Source organism: Lasioglossum baleicum, unplaced genomic scaffold, assembly GCF_051020765.1.
Source record: "Lasioglossum baleicum unplaced genomic scaffold, iyLasBale1 scaffold0021, whole genome shotgun sequence".
Classification (NCBI taxonomy): domain Eukaryota; kingdom Metazoa; phylum Arthropoda; class Insecta; order Hymenoptera; family Halictidae; genus Lasioglossum; species Lasioglossum baleicum.
The window spans coordinates 2,587,173-2,611,893 of NW_027469081.1; the positions used below are offsets into that span (position 1 = coordinate 2,587,173).

Below are 24,721 nucleotides of genomic sequence, written 5' to 3' on the forward strand. Positions count from 1 at the left end.
TAGCAGTGTGCTTAGGGTCTCGGTCATGCATGAAAATTCTAACTGTGATAAAAATAATTATAATGTTGGTTTTTTGTTATTCTTCTATATTCCTAGCAATAAATAATGATTTATACAAAACTTGTGGTTATTGGTTCAGTTTCGCTCCTTACTATATGTAGTTTGTGCTCGGGAATTTTTTTGTAACGTGAAAAATTCACTTTATTCTCCGTTTTATTTCAGAACAGACTGTTCAAACATGGCAGAGTTATTCACTGTTTCAGTGGCGTGTCGGTGGACGTGCTTTGAATATGAAATCGAGAACGTTTCTTTTCACATCATACAGTAAACTAATTGCTCTGGCTTCGCGAGAAAGTTCAAATCGTATAGTTGAATGTTTAAAAAGAGTTACGGTTTTGTTCAGACCGTTCAAACATTAATGTGTGAGAAATAATGATAAAGATTCAAAAGTAAAAGTTTTCTACATGAATTGCAACAATCTGGAGATAAATAACGACATTTTTTCTTAGTAGGTATGTTTACCAAGTCGTAAAATAATGTAACATTTTTGCCATAAATGCGTAAAATCTAGCACATAACAGATCATTCGCTAACATTACCATGGGGAAATGGCGTCTGGAAACAGCGGTAATCTCTCGAATTAGGGACACGATCGTGCGATTCGTGCGTGAGGATCGGGATCGATGAAAAGAAAACACTCGATCCGGAGAGGAAGGTGTTCACGGTAGGCAATCGTTTAGAAATCCGCCGGAACATGACCACGCCAACAATGGAACATTGTACGCTAATGTCGCGCGCGGACATAATTACGCCCGAGATATCGAGATACCCTGCTTCATGCGTGGGTGAAAATCGTGTCATTAGTCAGTCGGTACAGCAACGCCATTAGACACGGTCCGTTAATTGCAGAAAACCGACACACAGCGCTTTGACAGTGTCCGCGGATGATCCAGTTGGATTACCCGACGATCCTCGCGGATACCTAGATCGTGCGAGATTAAAGCGCCTACCGGCCCGTTTCCGCGTCTTATAGATCATGCGCTTTTGTTGCTGTTCTCGTGCTGCGCGACTCGTGAGATTAGGCCTCTAATTTACCGTCCCCAGCATTAGTCAACATTTAAGTGCCACTATCAGGAAACGGTTCTGTCAGCGGAACCGTTCGTCTTCTTAAATTGGCTCGATGTTTCTCGGTAAATCAATTTTTTCATAGATCCTGTCGCTTGAATGGCTTGTTACGTTTTATTTTAAAAATTTTTTCATGAATCCTGTCGCTCGAATGGCTTGTTACGTTTTATTTTAAAAATTTGTTCATGAATCCTGTCGCTTGAATGGCTTGTTACGTTTTATTTTAAAAATTTGTTCATGAATCCTGTCGCTCGAATGGCTTGTTACGTTTTATTTTAAAGCTTGTTCGTTATGATTAGACTGCGGATTTTATGCATTTATGACAAAAATGGGTACATACAATCTAAACCAGTGGGTATATAAAAAATATTTAAGGGCAATCAACGTGTGTTAGTTTTGGCTTAATAGGATAATTAAAAGAAAAATACAATTTTTATTTCGCTCCTGTGTCCTGCAATCAATGCAAACATTTTTTATTTTGCATAAAGATCCGCAGTCCAGTTACGATATATGTTTACAAAGGTTTGTTGATTTTGAAATTGAGCTTGAACCGAGTCGGAGCAATTTATCATTTCGCGACAACATAATAAAATATATTTAATTTTATATTTAATCTTCGTGCATCTATCTTCGTGCAAGAATTTTCAAAAATTGTTAGAACGTAAAGAAGTACGAAGACTACTACCATCGAAAATAAGATTTTACACGATTCCACTTTCTCTTAAAATTTCTATACAAATATCTCTCTACAAAAATCTAATAAAAGTAAAACAATAAAATCAAGGTGGAAGCTGGTATCCTTTAATTACCATTAAAGCTTCAAATATATTGTATGTGTACACATATACAATTGGATCAAGAAGAAAATCCTTGATGATCTCCACGGTCCAGCTCGAGTCGCACGAAACTCAGCAGACATTTCCCGGTCGATAAATTTTCTGTGGGCGAGTGGGAGTGAATATTTCATCGGGAAATAATATATCTCCCCGGCCAGTGAAATATCAAATCTTTTTCCGACAGGTGTACGGCTGCTTAAACAGATGTTTCGCGTGATAAATCACTGGGGCCAGGAACTAATCGCCACGGTTCCAGACGGATGGAAGTTCGAAGGCTGGCAAACTGGGGATTAAATTTAAACACGAGAGAGCAGGGCCTCCGATTGTCGAGCACGTGTGTTATATCACTCGGATTCCGCGGAGTCGTGTCCCGGCCGTGCTGAACCATTAACTTTTAACCCATTTCCATGAATCATCGGCACCATGCGTCTCTGCCGCGGCGTCTGCCAAGAATTTAGCAAGCTAACGCTCTTCTCTGGCCCCGACGGAGCTCCCTCAAAATTTGCGTCTCTAACTTAATTTCTCGCGGAGAATCGCGGATTCCTGAATCGACCGAAACAGTACCCCTGTAAACCCCGGGTCGAAATCCCGTGGATCCCGGCTGTAAATCATCCGGACTGGATTAGATCGTTCCAGCGGGCTCGTGAAAAGTTAAGCCGAACAGTAAATAAATAATGCGGGACCAGCTAAATAAGATGGCCGACGGGGAAAGCCGATGAGGGATACTCGGAGAATAAATTTTATGCGATTGCTTGATTAACGATAAACGTTTCAACTGTTTTTGTTCTTTTCATCGACATTCTTAACCCTTTGCGCACTCGGAGCTATTTTAACTCGAAAATTAAACATTTCTTCCGACCCAGAATGATTCCGTTGTGCATGACTTATTTCATTTTATGGATATGAAATTAATAAAATAGCCAATTCTACAGGGTCATCCGTTTTTAAACGGCCAAACGTTAACCAGCTGTAGAGGACCGCAAATGGAACAATTTTTACCGCTATCACTTTTTTTGTTTCGGCCTTTATTTCCAGATAATTGCAAAAAACCATCATTTTTTGAGTTTACATAAAATTAAATATCTCAGGACTCCAATGATGAATCTTGATGGTTTTTCCTTTGTTTAGTTTAAAATAAGTAGGGGCATCTTTTCTATTGAATAAACTTTTTTGTATGACCTTCGGATCATGGTTTTTTTGGCGTGGGGCACACCGTGGAGCCTGAAAGAAATAAGTTGGAAAGTGGCGGTGTGCCCCACGCCAAAAAAACCATGATCCGAAGGTCATACAAAAAAGTTTATCAAATAAAAAAGATGCCCCTACTTATTTTAAACTAAACAAAGGAAAAACCATCAAGATTCATCATTGGAGAGTCCTGAGATATTTAATTTTGTGTAAACTCAAAAAATGATGGCTTTTTGCAATTATCTGGACATCAAGGCCGAAACAAAAAGAGTGATAGGGGTAAAAGTTGTTCCATTTGGGGTCCTCTACAGCTGGTTAACGTTTGGCCGTTTAAAAACGGATGACCCTGTATATTTAAATGTTTAGTAACATTTTTAGTGGTGGCGATTTTTAGCGGCGACTCTGAGTCGCGCTCAGAGTTTTAAATGTTGTACCATTTTTATAAAAAATAACGATTTTAGAGTGACGCGACTACTGCAAACGAATCGGTCGCGAGAAGGTGTTATAAACATTCCAGTGCATTATACTAAATCAATTGCATCAGGGAACACCGCTACACCGTAATATTTCACTGCACCGTACGCCGTACGTTGATAGCATAACGGGACGCGCGTCCATTTGGCGTATTCTTTCGGAAGAAATATGCGAGAGCGAGGAGAAGTCCCCTTCATTTGAATTAGAATGCGCGACAATAATTTCGATCCGGTACCCCCGGTTCGATCTCCATTATCAATATTAAAAACGGGAGATAATCCTCCGGCAATAACAGTTACGTTTGATTAAGCACGTGTTTACACGCAATGAGAGTCATCGCGAAAAATCGAAGAAAAAGGATTGCAGTCTAACGGAGTGAAAAAGAAAGAGAATCAGTTCCGCGGGGAGAGGGGGGGGGAGGATACCATTGAATTTCCTCTGATTTACGTTCGAGATATGAAAAACAGCCGGCAGTAAGTCGTCGTGGCAATTTGCAGGCGAATGTAGGCCAGGCACACCGTACCAAGATTAGGATAATAAATATGGCCGAGGTGAAATCATCCACCGTCCCGCGGCTGACCTTACCGCCATTTCCAGACCACGAAGAAAAGTGGTTCTACATGTTCTCACGATGGCACCCTCCGCGCGTTTTATAGACACAACCTACATTTTACTCGCAGATGCTCGTCTTTCAGTGAGAAAGTCGACGAGCCGAACAGCCCGTGAATTCAGTTTTTCCTTTAATAATAATCTCTGCCCCTCCATTGCTAACCACTCGGAGTTACCCGACAGTCTTTACACGCTGTCTCTGCCATGACAGTCAGAAATCTCACCTGTTTGTCAACACTGGTTATCGATTGAATTTTCAGCGTTTATCACAGAAACGTTGGTATATTCCCATTTAAAAGGAACAAGAAATGTTTATTTTTGTCCCAGTGCTTTGCAATCGATGCAGAAAATATCATTGCATTATCAGTACATTTACAGTCTTCCAAAATCTATAAATTCATAGCTGAAGATTTTTCTTGTTAAATGTTTTCTGTACACTCCTCAAAAGAATTAAGGGATCACTTCTGCGAACCCGAAAAATTGCTCCCACTTTACGCGATCATAACTCCGTCAAAAATTGCCGTATCGATATCGTTAAACAATGGTTTGAAAGTGTGAAACCTCTAGCTTCGGATGCTCTGTTTCAAATTGTTGCTATGTTGGTTTTTTACAAAGTTATAGCGAGATGAAGACAACATTGACGGATAACAAAAATTTTGTGCAACTTTGGAACATCACACGGGGAGCAACAAATTTTTTTGATGAATCGCGTTAATATCATTTGGAAGGGCTATCTTTCCTGTGAAATTTGTGTGGTTGTTGAATATTGTGCGATTTTTTTTATTCGAGTTATTCAACATTGAAGTAAATATGGGCTTTTTAACTTTAACTGGCTCCAGAAAGCGAAAAAATTATCGTAGAATATTGCGCAAAAAAGCAATAGAAAGAGCGTTTCTTTCTCTTAAAGGCAATTCTTTTGTTCTTTCAATTTCATTAACATTTCGATATACCAGGTGTTTCTGAAAATATGCTTAAAAAATATACAATTTCACAATTTATGATCGCGTAAAGTGGGAGCAATTTTTCGGGTTCGCAGAAGTGATCCCTTAATTCTTTTGAGGAGTGTATTATACATACAATACTGATAGCAGTTTGAAAGGCTCTCGAAAAATTGTTTAATTACTCGAATATTTTCTATGAACTGTGCTAGATACATCTGAATGTAACGTATCGCGAGCTTCTAATTCGCTGTTTGAAGGAAGATTAATGAATTTCCAGAGGCGTTCGCCAGGCGCCCGGAGAAATTAGCGTGGAATTCGTGTTCGCTGGTCGAACACGTAACGTTAGATGCCTCGAATAGAGTCATAACTCTGAACTGGCATGAATTGATGTAACACAGCGAATCGAAGCAATCTTCACCGGCCGATAGTAAAAATTAGAAACGCGAGAACGTTAACGTCACCACCGTCGTTCCCTCGGGAGAGAAACGACGCACCGGATCCTCGGATCGGGTTTCGCAGTTAGCGGTCTAGATTCGTGTAAAGATCTGTCAAGCCCCGCGAAACGAATGCTCGCCGGCGAAAATTATGGCAATCTAGATTCCGGGCCTGGTAAACGCTCTCTTTCAAAACCGCTAATTAATTTTCAACACGGTCAAGCAGCGCGCCTCCGCTTTTGCCTCGGCCAGGCCCCTCGCCGTTACTAGCGCCGAGCGAGTAATCGCCATTGCGAACGATTATCTTATCGGTGTATCGCGACGCGTGATAAAAATGTTAACTCGTCCGAGACCGTTTCATCCGGGAGAATGATGATTGAAATTGTCACTTCTTGCATTGCGACGTCTCGCAACTTCATTTACTGGATGGTGACTCTGAGGCGCCACTAAAAATTGCTGTACATTATTGAAAATATTGTTTGCACGATTAATTACGTCGGTATCTAATCAATTACTAAACAAATATTACCGGACTGCGGATTTTATGCATTTATGAGAAAAATGGGTACGTACAATTCGAAGCAGTGGACATGTGCGAAAATATTTAAGGACATCAATGTGAAAAGAAGAATACAATTTTTATTTATTTATATTCTATATATTTGTTTATGCTAGTCTATTTATTACATCCATAAAATTTCAAACATTGCAGGGAATGGAAATATTCTAGCGAGGAAGAGAAATGTTTTATTTTTTCAAGGTAAAATTGCTCCGAGTGCAAACGGTAAAATTTCCAAGGTTCAAACGTTCATGAAAATGCCATTTCAGAAAAATCCGCAAGCTAATTTTATAACCGAGTTTGTTCATTACAAGTGTACTATAAAAACAGACGAATCAATTATGGATTTATTTACTTTGGATAGAAAATAAAGTTGATAGTGGTAACGAATAGGTGACATATTCCGGTCACGTTCCTTTCGCATAAGTATGAGCAGTTAAGTAGTTCGTTGACACACGTCGATGCTCGGATGGCTGTCATATATCTTTGACAATCGTAATAGGAACAGTAGCAATGGAACGGCCGATTAAATGAATTGATAACAGTGTTAATGAGCCGGTGTTACCACAGCCAATTATATAACGGGCTATTAAAACCGTAATAACATGTATACGTCAAGTCGAGTGCCTCTACGTACAATAATACTGCGCCGTTAGCACTGCTGGAAACATTTATGGTGTAACAGCGAAAGAATCAGTTAAAAATATCAATCTCGATGTTATTAACAACCACATATTGATTTGCAAGAAATATATTGGTTACAGGCACAAGATCGTTAACATCGACATAACATAGTATAAGCTTATCTTGAGAAATTACATTTTCTCCGTATAAAATAATCTTTAACAAAGTGGAAGGTACATCGAACAATACAAGGATGAACTTGCACAACTACAGTGGTCGAAATTTCTATAAAGTCATGTTCTTTTTCATAGATATTTTAAAAATATCACCATTTTTGTTGATTTATCGTATCTGGTCTTGTGCCTTGTAGACACTCGGATAGAGGGACTGAGTACTCTAGACCGCTATGTTTACTATTTACGTTTGTTTTAACCACCGCTTTTCAATGATAATTATACGAAGACTTCTTCAAAATGGTTCTAGGGTAACTGCACCAGTGAATAAACGGGCACCAGTAAATGAACGCTCTTGTATATTTCAACAAATTTTAAGCCGCACGGCATACTAGCGATAATGACTCTTGGGCCAATGGAATATATGACTCTTTTTCGTAGCTGTATTCCTATTGGTACAATACAAAGAATATAGTAAGAATATATTGGTACTAGAATATAGTGTTCATCGACTGGTATTTTTTATATTTTTTATTTAACGTTTAATAAAGAAAAATAATAATAATTTCATTTTATTTGTCTTCATTTATTTTTGACAAATTAAGCATAGGGAGCCATTCGGCATATATGAGATTCCTTTAATTCACATATTTTTTTTTTTTAAATAAAATATCTTCCTGAACAATTTCTTAAATGTTCATTCACTGGTGCAGTTACCCTGCGTCTGAAAGTGAACACGTACTATAAAAATGACCGATTTCAATGGTACGTCTGGAATCTGTCAGTGTGGCGGAACGAGGCGAGGGGCCGAAACGGTGTTTAATAAGTGTCGATCCGACGCACGATGACATTTAGCCCCGTGGCCGATGACTACTCGCGGCCGCGGCAACGGGTGAGTGACGATGACACGATACCGCGGGGGATACACTTTCCGAGCTGAACTTTTCGAGCGAGATCTAATCTCGTGGCTCCGAGATAGGGCGTAGGTGGCGAGACAGAGAGCCCAGAGGTTGTATTAATACGACGGGGCTGATCGTATCGCGGTTTTGACTATGCGTAGGTACGTGCCTATAAATTATATAGGGGCGAGAACGAGCACCGCCGCTTTTAATGACAAAGTTCGTGGAACGGGCACAACACCGGGGGAGTTAGGACACGCTAGATGCCTGATAATCTTGCCGGATAAATGATCGGTAATGCAGGTATGGAGCAAGCTATTGATATCTTTCGAATTATGTCTGTCGCACGCTATTTACGTCTCCGGGTGGCTACACTCCTCGAGAAAATGATCTTTCATTTCCAGAAGACTATACAGTGACTCCCATTAATATTCGGACGCTCTAAAAAACGCGATAATCTTTTTAATATTGGACTATACGATTCAAACTGTTTTCGGAAGCTAGAGCACTTAGTTCACTACAGGATGTGAAAATGCTAAAAGATCCATTTTACAACTTTTTTATGTGAGCCTATATTGAAAATTTAAAAAATACGTTTTGTAGATCTGTTTCAATGAAACATATCCTGAAAATTTCGTCAAGATCGGTCGACGTTGCAATGAGCTACAAGCGTTTAAAGATGGTAACAAATTGCAGATTTTCACGATTTTCAACCTATAACACAGCAGTAAATTTAAGAATTCTTACATCTTTCAATGACTGGCATTTTTCCCCGCATCAACCGCTTTCGATGAAACTTTCGCAATGCATATAACCCACACAGATCTACAAAACATATTTTTTAAAATTTCCATATAGGCCCGCATAAGAAAGTTGTAAAATGCAACATTTAGTATTTCCTCAGCAATTCCGGTCAAATACAATTTTTGAAAAAATTTCTCTTTTCACATCCTGTAGTAACGTAATGGCTTTAGCTTTCCAAAAAAGTTCAAATCGCATAGTCCAATATTTGAAAAGTTACGGTGTTTTTAAGAGTGTCCGAATATTAGTGGGAGTCACTGTACGTGTAGAATGTCCGAGTCTAACACTTTCTCCAGTGCTTAATGAATACACGAATGGGAAAATGAATGATTGGAGATTGTTCCTCGGACATTCAACTAACTCGAGCCACATTTTACAATTTATGTAAAATTTTAAAAATTGAATTTCGACCGCTGAAATCGGGCAAATGCCCCACTGTGCGTCGTTCGGAAAAGGTTAAAAGACTGATTAAAAGTTTCCGAAGCGTCGTGCGTCGAATCGAACGAATCTCCGAAAAACCATCGGAATCCACGAAATCCGAACTTTCCCCGACTAGATCCTCGATTTGAACCTCATCCGGAGGAGATTATCATCGCTTCTCCGAACGAACGAGAAAAGTTGAAGGGCCTCTCCTGGTATTCGATGAGGAGGGGAGGTGGCAAAGGAATGGCGTGTCTGACTATGCATCATTCTAATTAGATGTCCGCGTAGCCTCAGCCCGAATTAGGAAAACAATTAGTGGCGTCGGAGCTACAGGCACGAGCAGAGAATTATTCGTTGACGATGGTACGGCGCGATGCCCGCTGGGACTGCATTAATCTCTTTCCAGAAGCGGTACATTCAATTGATACTATCTCACGAATCGTGGCAATAAACAACGAACATGTTCGCGCAATGGACGCCCGGAAAGAAACGATCCTCGTCCAGGACGGTTCTAACTTCGTCCCTCTCGTTCTACATCTTCTTTGTGCTACGCCACTCGCAAAAACTGATTCAATCTAAGGAGATCTGTGTCGTAACGTTGGATCTATTCAAAGTTGATATTTCACGTGAAAAAGCAACAGCGATCTTTTCATCTTTTAATTTGAACTGGCTACTGCAAGTTTGGCACTCGAAATTCACCCTCTTTGCAAGTCAAATTCAACCTTATGCAAATTAATTTCACCCTTTCACAAATCAATTTCGCTTATTTTCGTTTATTACTCAGAAAATGACTACAAAATTGGATGATATATGTAGATTTCTTTGGATACACGCGAACGGTGTCGTTAAGGGAACCATAAGACTCGATACTCGATACTCGATACGCTTCAATAAATACTGTTATTTAAAAAATGGATTAATCAGAAAAGGATCACATCGAATACACGTATCTACACACAGTTCTCATACGTTACAAAGCGGCGCACAGTGTCACGAAATGCCTGTTTTTTGGACAAAATTCAATAACTTTTGTTCTGTTTATGAGATAGAGACATGAAACAAAGTGGGATTTTTCATTTGTATTGAAAGCAATCTGAACATGATATTATTATAAATATAGTAATTTATTTAAACATTGTAAAACGATATTTCTAAACAAAATTTTGTTTTATTGCTGGTTTTCAGTAGATGAATTCTCAGTTCAGTTCTTCCGAAACTGAAACTTCGTTTTAAACTCTTACAACATTCGCCTCCTCGACACACATACACTCTTTCTCTACTATGCCTGCCGCAACTAACTGAAAGTAAGACTATTCGCTCTGGTCTAAACATTCTTTAATCATAATTCGCTTCTATAAACAAATGTGCAGTCATGCTTAATCAAAGCTTACGAGTACATAGTATTTACAATTTTTAAGTATCATTATATCAATATATAAGCTATCAGAATTCGTAAATACCCTCATTTTACTGCGGGAAAATTTACACACTTTAACTCCCTGGGAGAAAATGTGAAACGTGTCTTTAAAATATATAAAAAGTAGATTGACTTTTTTAATCACTTTTTTATAAACAACTACCGGCGAGTAAAACATTTACAGCATTATTCGGAGCGATGACCTGGACAACATATTCAAAACTAAGCGAGATCGGAGGGTGTTACCTTCTTGTCAATAATTGTCAATGATTATGAGGACATTAATTTTTATTTATTTAATCGTATCTGTAATGTATGTAACATCAAAATTCTTTTATTTATTCAATAACCGTAGTCGAATCTCATATTTCTACAAGTGGATATCCGCGTATTCGGCTGCTGACCAGTTCTTGCTACATATTTTGTTAAATAACTCTGTTTTTCGCCAGACTTCGCAATTAAGATTTACATAATATCAAAATATACTATCTTACTGTAATACAACGCAAAAAAATCCCCGAAGTGTTTTGAGGTGTTTGTTTTTTATCCTCTTCTAAAGATTAGGGAAACCAATAAAACTTAATGGTTTCAGTTTTCAGGTTAATTATTAAATAGCGCATAAGTATTACAAAATTTTTTAAGATGAACTATAATTAGCCACCCCTTAGCCATCATTTTCTAAAAAGATTATTTCTTAAAAACGTCTTTTGTTCATAACACAACGTAAACAAGTTGCGCTATGAACTGATGTACTATGTATTTCATCTTCCAAATTTTCGCTTACAGATTCGCTTGTAATTAATTTCCTACTGAATTTTTTGAGTTTTTTTTTTAATTTTGACATAGTATGAACATAGTTTGCAATCGATATGAAGCAGTGACTTTATTCCGATTTTTGTCAATGGCTCGTGACACTGTGCGGCGATCCGAGAGCGAAGATTTGTCCTATTCGAAGGGACAAGCGAGACATTTGAAATGATCAGGTTACGTTCGCTCGGTGCAAACGCGTTCGGCGCAGTCGTTTTAATTACACGATTTTCGTTCCGCTCGGAGGGGTTGAAACGTGCCGCGGCCCGCTCATTGAAAAGTCACTGTCGGAACCGATCGACTCTCGTTCGAGATCACCGACAAGGCCGTTCGATTTCCCGCGTCGATCATTCCCCCTGATGCGTGTCCGCCGCGCCGCACAGTGGTTTAAACGGGCGATTTAGCTGGACAAAACCCAAAAAATGGAAATCCAGCAGGAAAATTTCCCGCTTCGGTAAATGAGAGGTAAGGTACCAGGTAAGATGAACCACTGCTGGTATTCCCTTTTTATCACCCCATAATAAAATATACCCCCACGAACAACTCATTTTTCAACTTCGTATTTCTTCATCGTCGTTCGACACCTCACTATTAGTATATCTCGTTGTGAACATCTAGTAGTGGAAATATTTGTGGAATTTTTCATTCTATGATGGATACCAGCATGAACCAAAAGGACAAAACTCAAATAAAACTTAAATATATTGTTTATTTGCTGAAAAATGAAAGTACACTTCAAACGTATATAACATTCAAACTTTGACAGTCTCGCAAAAAAAACCTTTAAATACCTTTAGGATGGAACATGTTGGAACATCTTTATAGAAGTCTAGAGTGTCCGAAAAAATCAATTTCATTTGCACGAACTTGCACGTTTGAATTTGAGACAGTTTTTAGTAATTCAATGTCGATATATTTCGAATCATCTCTATGATTCTCTTCTACGTAAGCCACGAATGACAAAAAGATATCAAAACATGATTGGAGTAAAAGTGATATCGTATTTTTGGGCCCCTAAAATTTATGCAAACAATTTTGAAAATGATTTTTTTTAGAAAAAAAATTTTTTCGATTAAAGAAGCCGACCAATTAAGAGACAACAGGCGATAGTAGAATAATAATAGAATGATGCAAAAGTAGTTCTGTCAGCTTTTCGACGCAAATGCCCAATTGTCACCACGATGTTTTGAACATTTCGGATAATCTGGCAAGAAGATGTTTCCAACAAAAGTTAATCGATACTCGGTCATCTATAAATCCCAATAAAAAAATTTTACAAAAATTTTTCTTTTTAATAAAAAAATATGTTTATGTTAATTTTTTAAACACCACTAAGTATTTTTTATTACATATTGTTGTAGCTGGTGTCAAGACGAATCCAATGACCTACTTAACTACGGCTTTAAGTCTTAAAATAATGCTAGAATAATTTTGTCCAGCTAAATCGCCTGTTTAGACCACTGTGCGCCGTCGTCGGTGCTGTTACACGCGGAATATTGTCGACCGTTCGTTTCCGCAGGTGTAACGATCGAAGTAGTGTCTATCGAAGGGAGGCAATTTCATGGTCGCCGGAAAGTAACGAAGAAAGGCGAGGAAACGGTGAAAGTACCGATGCTTCGGTTACACCGAAAGATTAGACATCCTTGGCTACGCTAATCACGAAGTTTCGGATTACCTCGAGGACATTTAAGGAACGCGGGCCCCGTGTGATCGGTATCCGGATATCCGGATATATCCCTGCCGGATATCACGTCGATGAAACTTGATTCGTTTCGCCGACGGCCGTTCCCCTTTTACCGAGCATTGTGTTCCCTTACTTTTATGTTGTGTAATGACGGAGGAAAATAATCGAGAGACTTTCCCAGAGTTTCGACCAAATCAAGTGCTCGCCCTCCGGCCATTTTACGCGCGACCGCCATTGTTGCCCGGATGCCCCACTATATCCGATCATAGTCTTTCATCTTTCATCTGGCTCCAGCCCAAGTGGGCTGCGATAGTCCTCGAAAGAGTTGATCTTGTCGAGCCATTAAAAACCATTCACTTTGGATAAGATATTATTTATATAATGTATAAGACGATTCAAGTAAGCACCATTAAAATCAACTGTTGAATAAATAATTTCAATATTAAATTGAATAGCTTAAATTACAAAATCATGCTAGAGAGAGAGAGAGTGCAGCATAAATTTCTTAGGTTTTGTTCAGACTTGTGCAGAATAATTGAATTACTCCAGAATTATAATTACAAAGTAATTGAATTACATGGTAATTCAATTATATTGCAATTTATAATTCAGATCTTCATTCAATTAAATTACAATGTAATTCGTAATTGCAATGGAGCACAATTATAAAATACATTGTAATTGAATTATGAAAAATGAAGTAATAGGCAAGAAGAGGTTGAAAAATCCATGTAAAGGATTACACCTATCGTCCGATTACACCACTAAATACAGTTGAAATTATATCGTGTTTGGTACCATTTTGCTTTAGAAAAATGCCACAAATATGTTGGCGAAAGTTCCATAAGATAATAATGAAAAATAAAGAAGATTAAATATTTTGGTGTGACATTGTGAATAAAAATGATGTCACTGCGGGAATACTGTCCGTGCAGTACACGGCTGTTCGACAGTAAACCCGCGGTTACTCTGTATATGAAAGAAAAATATAAAAATATATCGCAAATTCTTCCAAGTTCTGGGCTATAATTTGGAAAGCTGTATTTTTATTATATTATATTTCATTTATATTGTATTTCAATTATATTGTATTTCAATTATATTATATTTCAAGTGTATTGTGTATTTCAATTATACTGTAATTCAATTATAAATTGCATTTCACTTATATTGTATTTCAATTACATTGTATTTCAATTACATTGTGTTTCAATTATATTGTATTTCAAGTATATTGTGTATTTCAATTATACTGTAGTTCAATTATAAATTGCATTTCAATTATATTGTATTTCAATTACATTGTATTTCAATTACATTGTGTTTCAATTATATTGTATTTCAATTACAAATCTGATTAAAATACTTAGTAATTGAATTAGCACAACTCTGGTTTCGTTCTTATAAGATTAATAATCCTACGTCTATCTTTGATCACGATTACTCCACAACATTAAACATAGTCAGCCTAGAAAAACAATGTCTGCTCGCAGAAGAGTATCCGACCACAGAGCTTTATTTTTTTAATTTAATTAATAACCATATAGATTGTCCCTCTCTCCTTATGCAAATCAATTTTTACGCACCTGAACGTGCTTCGAGATCTCGAGCAGGTTTTCAAACCCTTAAAGCCAGATCTGCCTATGGATTAATTAATCTAATAAATCGCATTATTGCAGACTCTAACACTCTGTATAATCGTATTGATTTTTTCATTGGGTCTTTGCACGTGTTTAAAAGACAATTGCGCAGAATTATTGGATAATGCCATATATAGTTAGTACCATTAGTTTTTAGTTTTTGTGCATGTGCCTTATATGTTATTATACGAGTAGTCCTTTATTGTTTTCTATTTTAAACATTTATGTAAGAGGGCTCCGTTTATAAAAAATAATAATAATAAAAATATTGAGAATTTGGGTAGCAGATTAATCACGCGTTAGGGGTAGCTTCCCCTTTAGAGAAAAGTGTCAGACCAAATGATGTGCTCGTACCACGCAAACCGCCTTCCGCTCTATTTAACTAATCGATTAGGCGAGGTATGCAGCACGGGTACGAAAAGGTTCAGTCGTTTTCATCCCCTTAGACCGTTCCCACGTTCGTCTCGTGTGTATTAATATCATTTTCAAATATCAGCTTGCTATTTTTCATGATGAATCGTGACTTTAGGAAGATCTATGTAGAAACTTTGTGAAAAAATGTCTACATATATTGACACGTTAACCTAATACTGTCTTTCTTGAAGGCAGGTGTGACTTCATTTACTACTGTTCCAATTGCGGTTTTACTGAGAAATCGATTCTCGCATACAATGCAGTGTATATCGTTCTTGTTTGGGATATTTCTAATCCTCGGTCGTAGTGAAATCGAAGTCGAGGGAATCAATTACTGTGCACGCTACTCGATCAATCAAAAATTTCTGTGTAATTATTCTCTCTACGAAATTCTGCTTGCTCATTCAATTATATTCAATTTCATACTTTCTACTTACTTCTAATTTCCAGTAACAAATGTATTCCTCGTCAACGTTTCTGATCGCTGCCTGATTTTCTGTGAAACAGTGTTGAGAACATTTTGTGTGGATAACACATCACTCAATAAGTCCCCGGTCCGACACATATATGGCAACATTGTTGACAGACCCACGTGATTTCCGGGTAGTACTAACCTTCAAACAGTACGTGTCAAAATTTCATGGCATTCTGACCATTAGTTTAGAGATTGCAGTCGTTTTAGTGACTCCAGTTTTGTAATTTTCAAGACAATGGATAGAAAGGAATTTCGTGTGTTGATTAAACACTGTTTTTTGATGGGGAAAAATACTGCTGAAGCCAAACAGTGGCTTGATAAGCATTATGGGGACTCTGCACCAGGGAAACCAACTATTATTGACTGGAATGCTGAATTTAAACGCGGTCGTACAAGCACCGATGATGCTGAACGCTCTGGTCGCCCAAAATCGGCAGTTCTTCCGGAAAACATAAAAAATGTCCACAAAATAGTTTTAAAAGACCGTAAAATGAAGTTGCGTGAGATAGCTGACACCTTGAAGATATCAGAAGGCAGTGTCTTTACAATTTTACATGAAAATTTGGCCATGCGCAAGTTGCTTTCGAAGTGGGTGCCGCGTTTGCTCACACCGGACCAGAAACAACAACGCGTCGACGATTCAGAGCGCGATGAAAACAACGGTTAAATTGGACGAATTACGCTCTGAATTGCTTTCCTACCCACCGTACTCTCCAGATTTGGCCCCCAGCGACTACTGGCTTTTTGCAGACATGAAAAAGATGCTCCAGGGAAAGAAATTTGGCTGAAATGAAGAAGTGATTGCCGAAACTGAGGCTTATTTTGAGAGCAAAGACAAACCGTTTTACATAAAGGGCATCGAGAAGTTAGAGGAGCGTTGGAATGAATGCGTCACTCTCGAAGGAGAGTATGTTGATGAATAAAGTGGAATTTCTAAAAAACAAATTTGTTTTTCTTAGTTAGACCGGAGACTTTATGAGTGATGAATGAGAAAGAAACACACAACGGAGCGTTTTGTTGGGTCAGTCGTTTGTTGATTATCGTTTGTTTAACATCTGATATGTTTCGTTAAATATATGGTTCGTTGAACATCGACAATTCCATCCACTGCTTGAACATAATTTACTTGGTGTTCCAAGTTCAGCCGGTTTCCACGATGCGATATTTCCACGGTAGATCGGAAGCCGATCGGTAGCGCCTCGAGGCGCCTTTTCACGCGCGCGAGCACACGCACCAACGCACGCACGCACAAAGCATATCGGTCGGCAGTTAGGCACGCGTGCAACACGAGCAACGAGATAATGGGGCGTAACCGAAGCGGCAGTGCCTTGCGGTGAAAGTTAGCGCCGTGACGTTAATTGAGGAGCGCCTTAGCGTTGCGGAATTAGGAGCCGAGCAGTGGAGGTCCCAGGCACCCGGCGCCTAACCGCTCGAAACCGCTCGCGGACGGAAACCATGGTAAAAACCGAGCCCGACTCTTAGCCGTACCAATGATGGCCAATTAGAGCCCGGCTAAAAGTTACATAGTTACCGAGATTTTTCCCTACGTCGACTGTGTTACCGCCACGAAATGTGAGAATTGTAATTATACATTATCGCCCGAGATGCTAGACTACGGCGTTTATGTAAACTCTCATTTTCATAGGTTCTTTTACGAAAACCAGTGTGTCAACGGACAAAAAATCCACCCGGCAATTAAGAGGTTTATTAAGTTGCAGCGCGGATAGAAAGTTTGTTAGCCGATGCAAATCATTCAATGTATACATTCATATTTTATGCCTTTCGTTATTTTCTAGACTTCTAAATTGTTTGAACCGACATTATCGAGGACGTAAACCTGCATTATAAATAAATACAATCTCGTCATTTTTTATAAGTATCATATAGGGGAAGTCGGGGTATTGTGAGCCACTGGGAATCGTGAGCCAGCGCCATCTGTGTTTTACTGGTAAATAATGACAGCTGCGAACAACTGTTTTTGAGTTGTCTTATAATAAGGTAACATTTCCACGATCAGTTGAAGTACTCACCCGCATCATTACTTTGCTCTGTTAGCAGATACAAATTCGCTGCGCTCGAAGTATTATTTTCATTTCGTGTTTGGTCTATTATTGTTACATTTTTCTCTGTGGATCTAAGCTGGTAACTGTGTTTATAATACTCGTGTGACTTCAAGCTTTCGAAATAAATAAAGAAATTTGAATTAGGTGAGGTTTGTGTTTTATTTGTGGCCAAGTTGTAAAAATAAGGGTTCGGGGAATTGTGAGCCACTCGGTTTTTGACATTTAACGAGCTAACCTCACGTGTTTGATGTTTCTCAATGATTGTTTATGCAATATTCGAGCACGATATAAATTTTTTGGCAATATCTAATAGATAATTTATCTGATTCAGTTCTTTTAGTTACGATGCCACGTTATTATGCCAAAAATGACCATTCGCACGATTTTGACAATATTTTGGAGGCAATAAGGCATGTGAAAATTCATAATGCATCGGTCAGGCAAGCTGCCACCGCACATAAAATTTCGAGGGCCACTTTGGGACGATATATCGCCAAATTTGCTAACAAAAAGAAAAAAGAAGAAAGTTCGTGCCAAATCCAAGACACCGCAGAAAAAAACAACCGTCTCCACTCGATACGGATCAGGAAGAGGACGTTGATTTCTGCATAATTTGCATGGAAAATATGCCGAAAAAGATGAACCGCCAAAACACCATTCATTGCAACGTCCGCGATCGTGCCATTCACCTGGAATGCGCCGGAATGGCCGCAAGAAATTGGACTTGTGAGCTTTGCATTTCAGATTAATTGTGGTTATTTTTAACTTTTTTTCTTATTGTTAAAAAATTATTTTGTCATTCAGACACATGAATAAACATTTCATAACAGAAATTGTAATTTTTATTTGATTTTGAAAGTGGCTCACGATTCCCCGAGATTTTCCAAATTCAAGAAAATGCAAATTTTTTGTAATAGTCTTAAAATCATCTAATTTGCAGATATTCGATTAAACTATTGTTTCTAAAAGAAAGGTAAATCTTCATACTACAACATTTAGCGTTGAAATTAATTTAATAGCAGTCTTTTGGCAATAAAAAAAAGTGGCTCACAATACCCCGACTTCCCCTACTATAAAATGCGTATCTATAGTTTATTTGTGTTCAATTGAAAATGTACGATGTCATGTACGACATTATCATAAATGCTTCTCCAGGCACAAAATCTGTAACGATCTGTAACACGAAGCCTAGGAAACACGTGTCCTCACCATGCATCGAAGTCTCCGCGTGCTTACTATAGCCAGACTTCTTCCCAGCCAGAAGAAGAAGAAAAAGAAGTATCATCTAGTAGGTTAATCCTAATTTCTTCGACAAAATTCGGGACAATTGTTCGAATTTGCGAAAAGTTGTTCGGTGTTAAATGCACTGATTTAATCCGTTCGTCGGATATTCTTGTGCACGCGTAACGAAAAATCCGGGTCCGATCGACACGGTGCGGTGCCGTGATTGGTTATATCGAAGGTACACCATCACGTGGAAAGTTTCGAGAGAAATCCCATCGCCAGTGTTCCGGGAAACCGTAAATAGAGATTAGCCGGGCAAGAAGCGATGCTCTTAAGAGGAGATTACGCAGAGTTGGTCTACCAACGGCCAACGGGGCACAGTAAGATTTGCCCTGGCGGCGCGGCGCTCGGGATGCTTTTTGGCTGTTGCTTGACAGCCACCATAAATTGGCACTTTCACGGTAATGAACCCGCACCCGGAAGAGGAACAAAACCGAGTTCACGTCGAGACAGCGGCCATAGCGAATCTACGGCGTTTGTCAAGCTCGGAGAGCAGACGGCCGACGCGACGCGACGTTCGGTGATAACACGTTACAATCGGTCGCGAAAGGAATTCTCTTCGAAGCTGCCCGATAAAAATCCTGTTCTCCTTTCGAGGCCGTGGTCGCGTTTTATAAATGCGGCGCGCACCGGTTTCAACCCCGTTCCGTCGATGCGACTCGACCGTAAGCGATTCGAGAGTTCGATGATTGAACGCGACGCGAGCAGCCGCGCCGCGTCGCGTCGGGGGGAACATCTGGACAGATAAGCGTGCGAAGTCCCATGGAAATCGGCAAATTGCTATTTCGAATAGGCTGTTCTCTCCTTAACTTCATTACTTTGCTGCGGATCTTTATGCATTTGTGGTTTGTAAAAATCTTCAAGAAATACTAGAGCATCACGTTGGACAGGATTTAGTTGGATTTTTATTTATTTCGGATCTATACAAATGCTATTGCCAATGAAAATAGGATTTGATTCAATCCCACTTTCTTCAAAGACTAACCTTTCATTTCATAGTGTACTTGTGGAATAATCTGGTTTATTTGAAATTTTATTGTTTAAAAAATAGTAAATCTAAAATAGTAAAAATTGTTTTTTGCTACTTTTTAGCTGGGCCGATAACGAAAATTTAAAAGATATGTTTGGTCAACTCGTATAAATTATACACGCTCTGAAAATTTCATTGAAATTGGTTAATTGGTTTACGAGTTATAAATGATCAAAAGTGGTAAAAAGACCGAAAATCTTCGCCGAAAACTTTTGATCGTTTATAACTCGTAAAGCAATTAACCAATTGCAATGAAATTTTCGGAGCGAATATAATTTATACAAGTTGACCAAACACATCTTTTAAATTTTCGTTATCGGCCCAGCTAAAAAGTAGCAAAAAACAATTTTTCCTATTCTTTTTCGCAATTCCGACCAAATGCATTTTTTCAAAATATTTTTTAGACGTCATTCACTAAACTAATTCTTCTAGCCTTACAGAGAAATTGAAGTCGTTTGGTCCATCCATAAAAAAGTTATTCTGATTTGAAGTGTGTTGAATCAGTTATGCTCCTTACTGTATGTTACTGTTCAAGCGTTTGAAATTGTTTATTTCATTATCCAAAGCTGAATTATGGATGTTTCTCTCATTGTTTTCATTATTCATACTTGTATTATTCAATCGTTCAATGGTCTTTTTCATTTAGCTACTTCCTAGAATCGACAAAAATTGAATAGTTTCATCATCCTCGAACCAGTATTATAATTACAGGAAAAGGTTTAACCGTTTCAATCGTCGAGATAATTTTTTTCTGGATAATTAAAGCTTAACAAGGTACGATTCGACATCGATGCATATTCATCATCGGAAGCAAAACGAGAAATGTCCCATTATTTCTCCAGAAGCATACGTCTCAATCCATCATCGAGACCCGAACAAAAAGATGTCTCTCTCAAAGACATTAACACCTATCACTGGCCGTTGCTACGAGAAGAAAAAAAAAGGAAAAGTAGCAAAAGCAGCCGGCAGAAGCTTATCGCCTAACACGAGGACCGAAATTCTACGATCCTTCGAAGCGACGAGATAGGAGGATCGACAGGTTGAATATATTAATTCGAGATTGTCAGACCGTTCGACTCGAGAGAAGAAAATGGTCAACCGAAGCGTGTCGATTCCAGATAGCAGATGAGACAAGCGGATTCATTAATAATTCCACGTGCTTCGCGGTAATCAAGAAGTATGTGTTCGAGTTTTTATCAATTTCGCCACTGCTCAGATTCGTCCAGACTTACGGATCTACATACAGTGACTGCCACTAATATTCCGACACTCTTAAAAACACCGTAACTTTTCAAATATTGGACTATGCGATTTGAACTTTTTTTGGAAAGCTAGAGCAATTAGTTTACTACAGGATGTGAAAAGAAATTTTTTCAAAAATTGCATTTGACCGGAATTGCAGAGGAAATACTAAATGTTGCATTTTACAACTTTTTTATGCGGGCCTATATTGTAATTTGGAAAAATATGTTTTGTAGATCTGTGTGGGTTATATGCATTGCGAAAGTTTCATCGGTTGATGCGGGGAAAAATGACAGTCATTGAGAGATGTAAGAATTCTTAGATTTACTGCTGTTATAGGCCGAAAATCGTGAAAATCTGCAATTTGTTACCATCTTTAAACGCTTGTAGCTCATTGCAACGTCGACCGATTTTGACGAAATTTTCAGGATATGATTAATTGAAACTGATCTACAAAACGTATTTTTTAAATTTACAATAGAGGCCCACATAAAAAAGTTGTAAGATGGATCTTTTAGCATGTTCTCTACAATTCCGACCAATTGCAATTTTCGAAAAAATTTCTTTTCGCATCCTGTAGTGAACTAAGTGCTCTAGCTTCCGAAAAAAGTTTGAATCGTATAGTCCAATATTAAAAAGATTATCGCGTTTTTTAGAGCGTCCGAATATTAATGGAAGTCACTGTATAATACCTCGTAGAATACTTAAATGTTTAGCAATTGATTATAGACAGCAACATATTTAATAATGTAAACAATATTTTGAATAATATACAGTAATTTTCAATGGCAACTCTGAGTCACCACTCGAGTGCTACAAGGATTAATAAATTCTATAAAGCCTTTATCGCAATATTACGAAGCAGGGTGTTAACAAGATCCCTTGTTGTTGCAAACACAGATCTTGTGTTTGCACTTGCATTATCAATTTCAAAAAACCTTTGTTCATTCGGCGATTGCTATACAGTTGATAATACTAAAAAAAATATTAAAAGTTATATAGAAAATATGTGTTCAAGGTTTCATCTGAATTTTCATTATGTATAGATAATGTTTATATATTGAAGTTTATATTTAGATTGTTTTACTTCCACATATTTGATTGCGAAATAATAGCCGGTGACATGAGACAGCCTCCGTGTAAAATTGCCGGTGAACAATCTGCGCTAAATTAATATTTTAAGGGAGTTTTCCAGGGGAGAACAACACCCTGTCTGAAAAGATTTCCGTCGCGATCAGAGCGATTAATCGTCGTCGCGAATCCTTGCGTCATCGGAAACACGCGAGGTTACAAGAAACGTACACAGAATCGAAGAAGGTGGAGGAGGAAAGCTGTCCCCTCCCTCTATCACGATTTATTTGAGCGTTGCCAGTGCTACATGCACCCTTGTCGCGAACACTCGCTCGAACCATGGACTTTCACATTCTGCCAGTGCCGCGCACGAAGCCCATAAATTCTTATTAGCGATTAGCCCATCCGAAATGTAATAACGATGCCCCGGCGTGCCACTGGATGTATCATTAGCCGATGATAGACGACGCGTTGCGCAATTAACAATTACCGGCGCATGCTGGAACCCCGGAATGAGCCTCCCCGGGGGTAAATGCAAATTAAAGGATTACGCCGGCAACCGAACACCGAATCCCATCGCTGAAAAGCTCCTGATTCACCTACTCGCGTCGTTGTTCATCGGCCAGCATACTGCAAACACTTTCTACAAATTGAATTTCAGTTTGCGGCGCGTCAAACAATTTTACCGACGCGATAATACGTCAAACAAATGATCGTCTGCAAAGTAAACTCTCGTACAATGCGATTAAAATTAGTTACGGCTTTGTAATAAACAATCTTTTTTTGATATGTACTGTACTATATTACTTTACATTCTCACTGTATATGTACTTAGAATAATTTAACAGTTAGTTAACACATAGTTAGTTCGTCATTTCTGTCAATCTTTTGATGATTTCCAATTTCTCCTATCTATTTTTAATAGACTGATGATTAGACTGCGGATCTTTATGCATAATGAACATTGTCTGCATCGATTGCAAGAAATAGAAACCAGATTCAGTGTTATTTGAATAGAGGAGAAATTATACGTACAATATATTGGCATTTTCAATTTTTTCAAATCTCCAACAATGTCGAATTTCATTTACTCAATTTTTCTATAAATCCATAAAGATCCGCAGTTTACGCAGTATTAATTGCACGATACAGAAGCTGCTGTTAACATTAATTTATGACGTTAATTTATGATTAGTTCAGAATAGACTAGAATACCTGCCGATACCCAACCCTCTAGGCCCTAGGCGAATGGGTTTCACGCGGACAAGAGGCCAGAATTAATTAAATTACTATTATCCATTAAACATACATCCTTAATGACGCAACAAGCTCGCGCATAGAACAACCGACACTCGCGATTCCCGTCTAAACCATTTTCCTCTCGTAGTTTCGAAAGACACGCGCGATAGAACAAGTCCACGAGTTCGCGATCAATTCGCATCAAACACGCATAATTACTAACCGCACGGGGTACGGATTGATTGCGTTACACACGTCATCAAAGGCGGCCGCCGCTGCGAACAACAAATCCGCGCTTTCGTAACATCGACGCCCACTTTTTCCCCGCAGATCATTTTTTCCAGTCATTCAGGCGACGGTGACTGCGCGATCCATTCAGATCAGACGCCGCGTGTTGCAAACATGTGTCGTGTATGCAACGCGCGAGGGGAGTGTGATTTTTTGATAATTAATATACGAGGTAATCTTAGGTCGGTGGGAAACAGTGATAGTCGTTTGACTAGCTTTTTCTCTTTTCTTTTTCTCGTAAGATGTAGTGGTCTGGAATTATGCATCGAGACTGCGACTAATTTCTTTATTGCGAGGTGTAGACGGATGTTTATTTAGGAAGATACGTACCGAGAGAGAAATATTTCAATCAAATGGAACATCACATGAAAATTACACTCCGGGACGCGAAAAGATAGCACACTTTGAAATTAATGTAATCTCTGTGTATTAAGCATTAGAAATTCCATTTCTTTTTATACACATATTTTTAGTGCGTCTTTCTCAACATATATGAATGAAGTGAAACAAAGCTTCGTTAACTTATCTATTTTTATCGAATAAAGTAGAATTATTAACGAAATATAGAGGTACAAAATGATAACACACCTAACGAGAAAAACTTGAAAAATAACGGAATTAATCGATAAAAATCAATGCTCAATATTTTGTAGTCTCCTTTTACAGCTAACGACTTTAATCATTCGGTTTGGTAAATATTTATATAAGACAAAGGATAATGTTAAGGACTTTCTAGGAGAATAACCAAGTTTGTGTTGCTCTAAAAGAAAGAGGTTATAATTGACATATGATGTATATACAATATTTACAAATATACAAAATGATTTATTATTTACCTAAAAGAAAGAGAAACGACTATTAAAGTCTATTCTCCTCAATTCCTCCTAGGTCTATTATTTTATTTTGTTTTATTTGTCACTTTAGTCTTTTCACACACGTGTTTACTTACGTCACCTCTCTATGTATTGATTTCACTCGTTGAGC

At 38.3% G+C, this 24,721-nt stretch overlaps 1 protein-coding gene across 2 annotated transcripts; it reads left to right on the plus strand.

The window, feature by feature from the left end:
* Positions 1-14,472: 14,472 nt before the first annotated feature.
* LOC143219179 (uncharacterized) lies at positions 14,473-19,829 on the plus strand. 2 transcript variants are annotated; one of them, XM_076445077.1, is made up of 4 exons: positions 14,473-15,414; positions 15,496-15,668; positions 15,753-17,092; positions 17,166-19,829. In XM_076445077.1, exon 4 carries the CDS (start codon positions 19,133-19,135, stop codon positions 19,613-19,615), a length of 483 nt encoding a protein of 160 aa, XP_076301192.1. In that variant the 5' UTR covers positions 14,473-15,414; positions 15,496-15,668; positions 15,753-17,092; positions 17,166-19,132; the 3' UTR covers positions 19,616-19,829. The 2 variants fall into 2 exon arrangements, with proteins under 2 accessions (XP_076301192.1, XP_076301191.1); XM_076445076.1 differs by having other exon boundaries at positions 15,496-17,092.
* Positions 19,830-24,721: the final 4,892 nt, after the last annotated feature.

Bases quoted from the DNA above. Each gene is read 5' to 3' on its own strand.
- LOC143219179 (XM_076445076.1), top strand. From the start codon at position 19,133: ATGCTCTTAAGAGGAGATTACGCAGAGTTGGTCTACCAACGGCCAACG.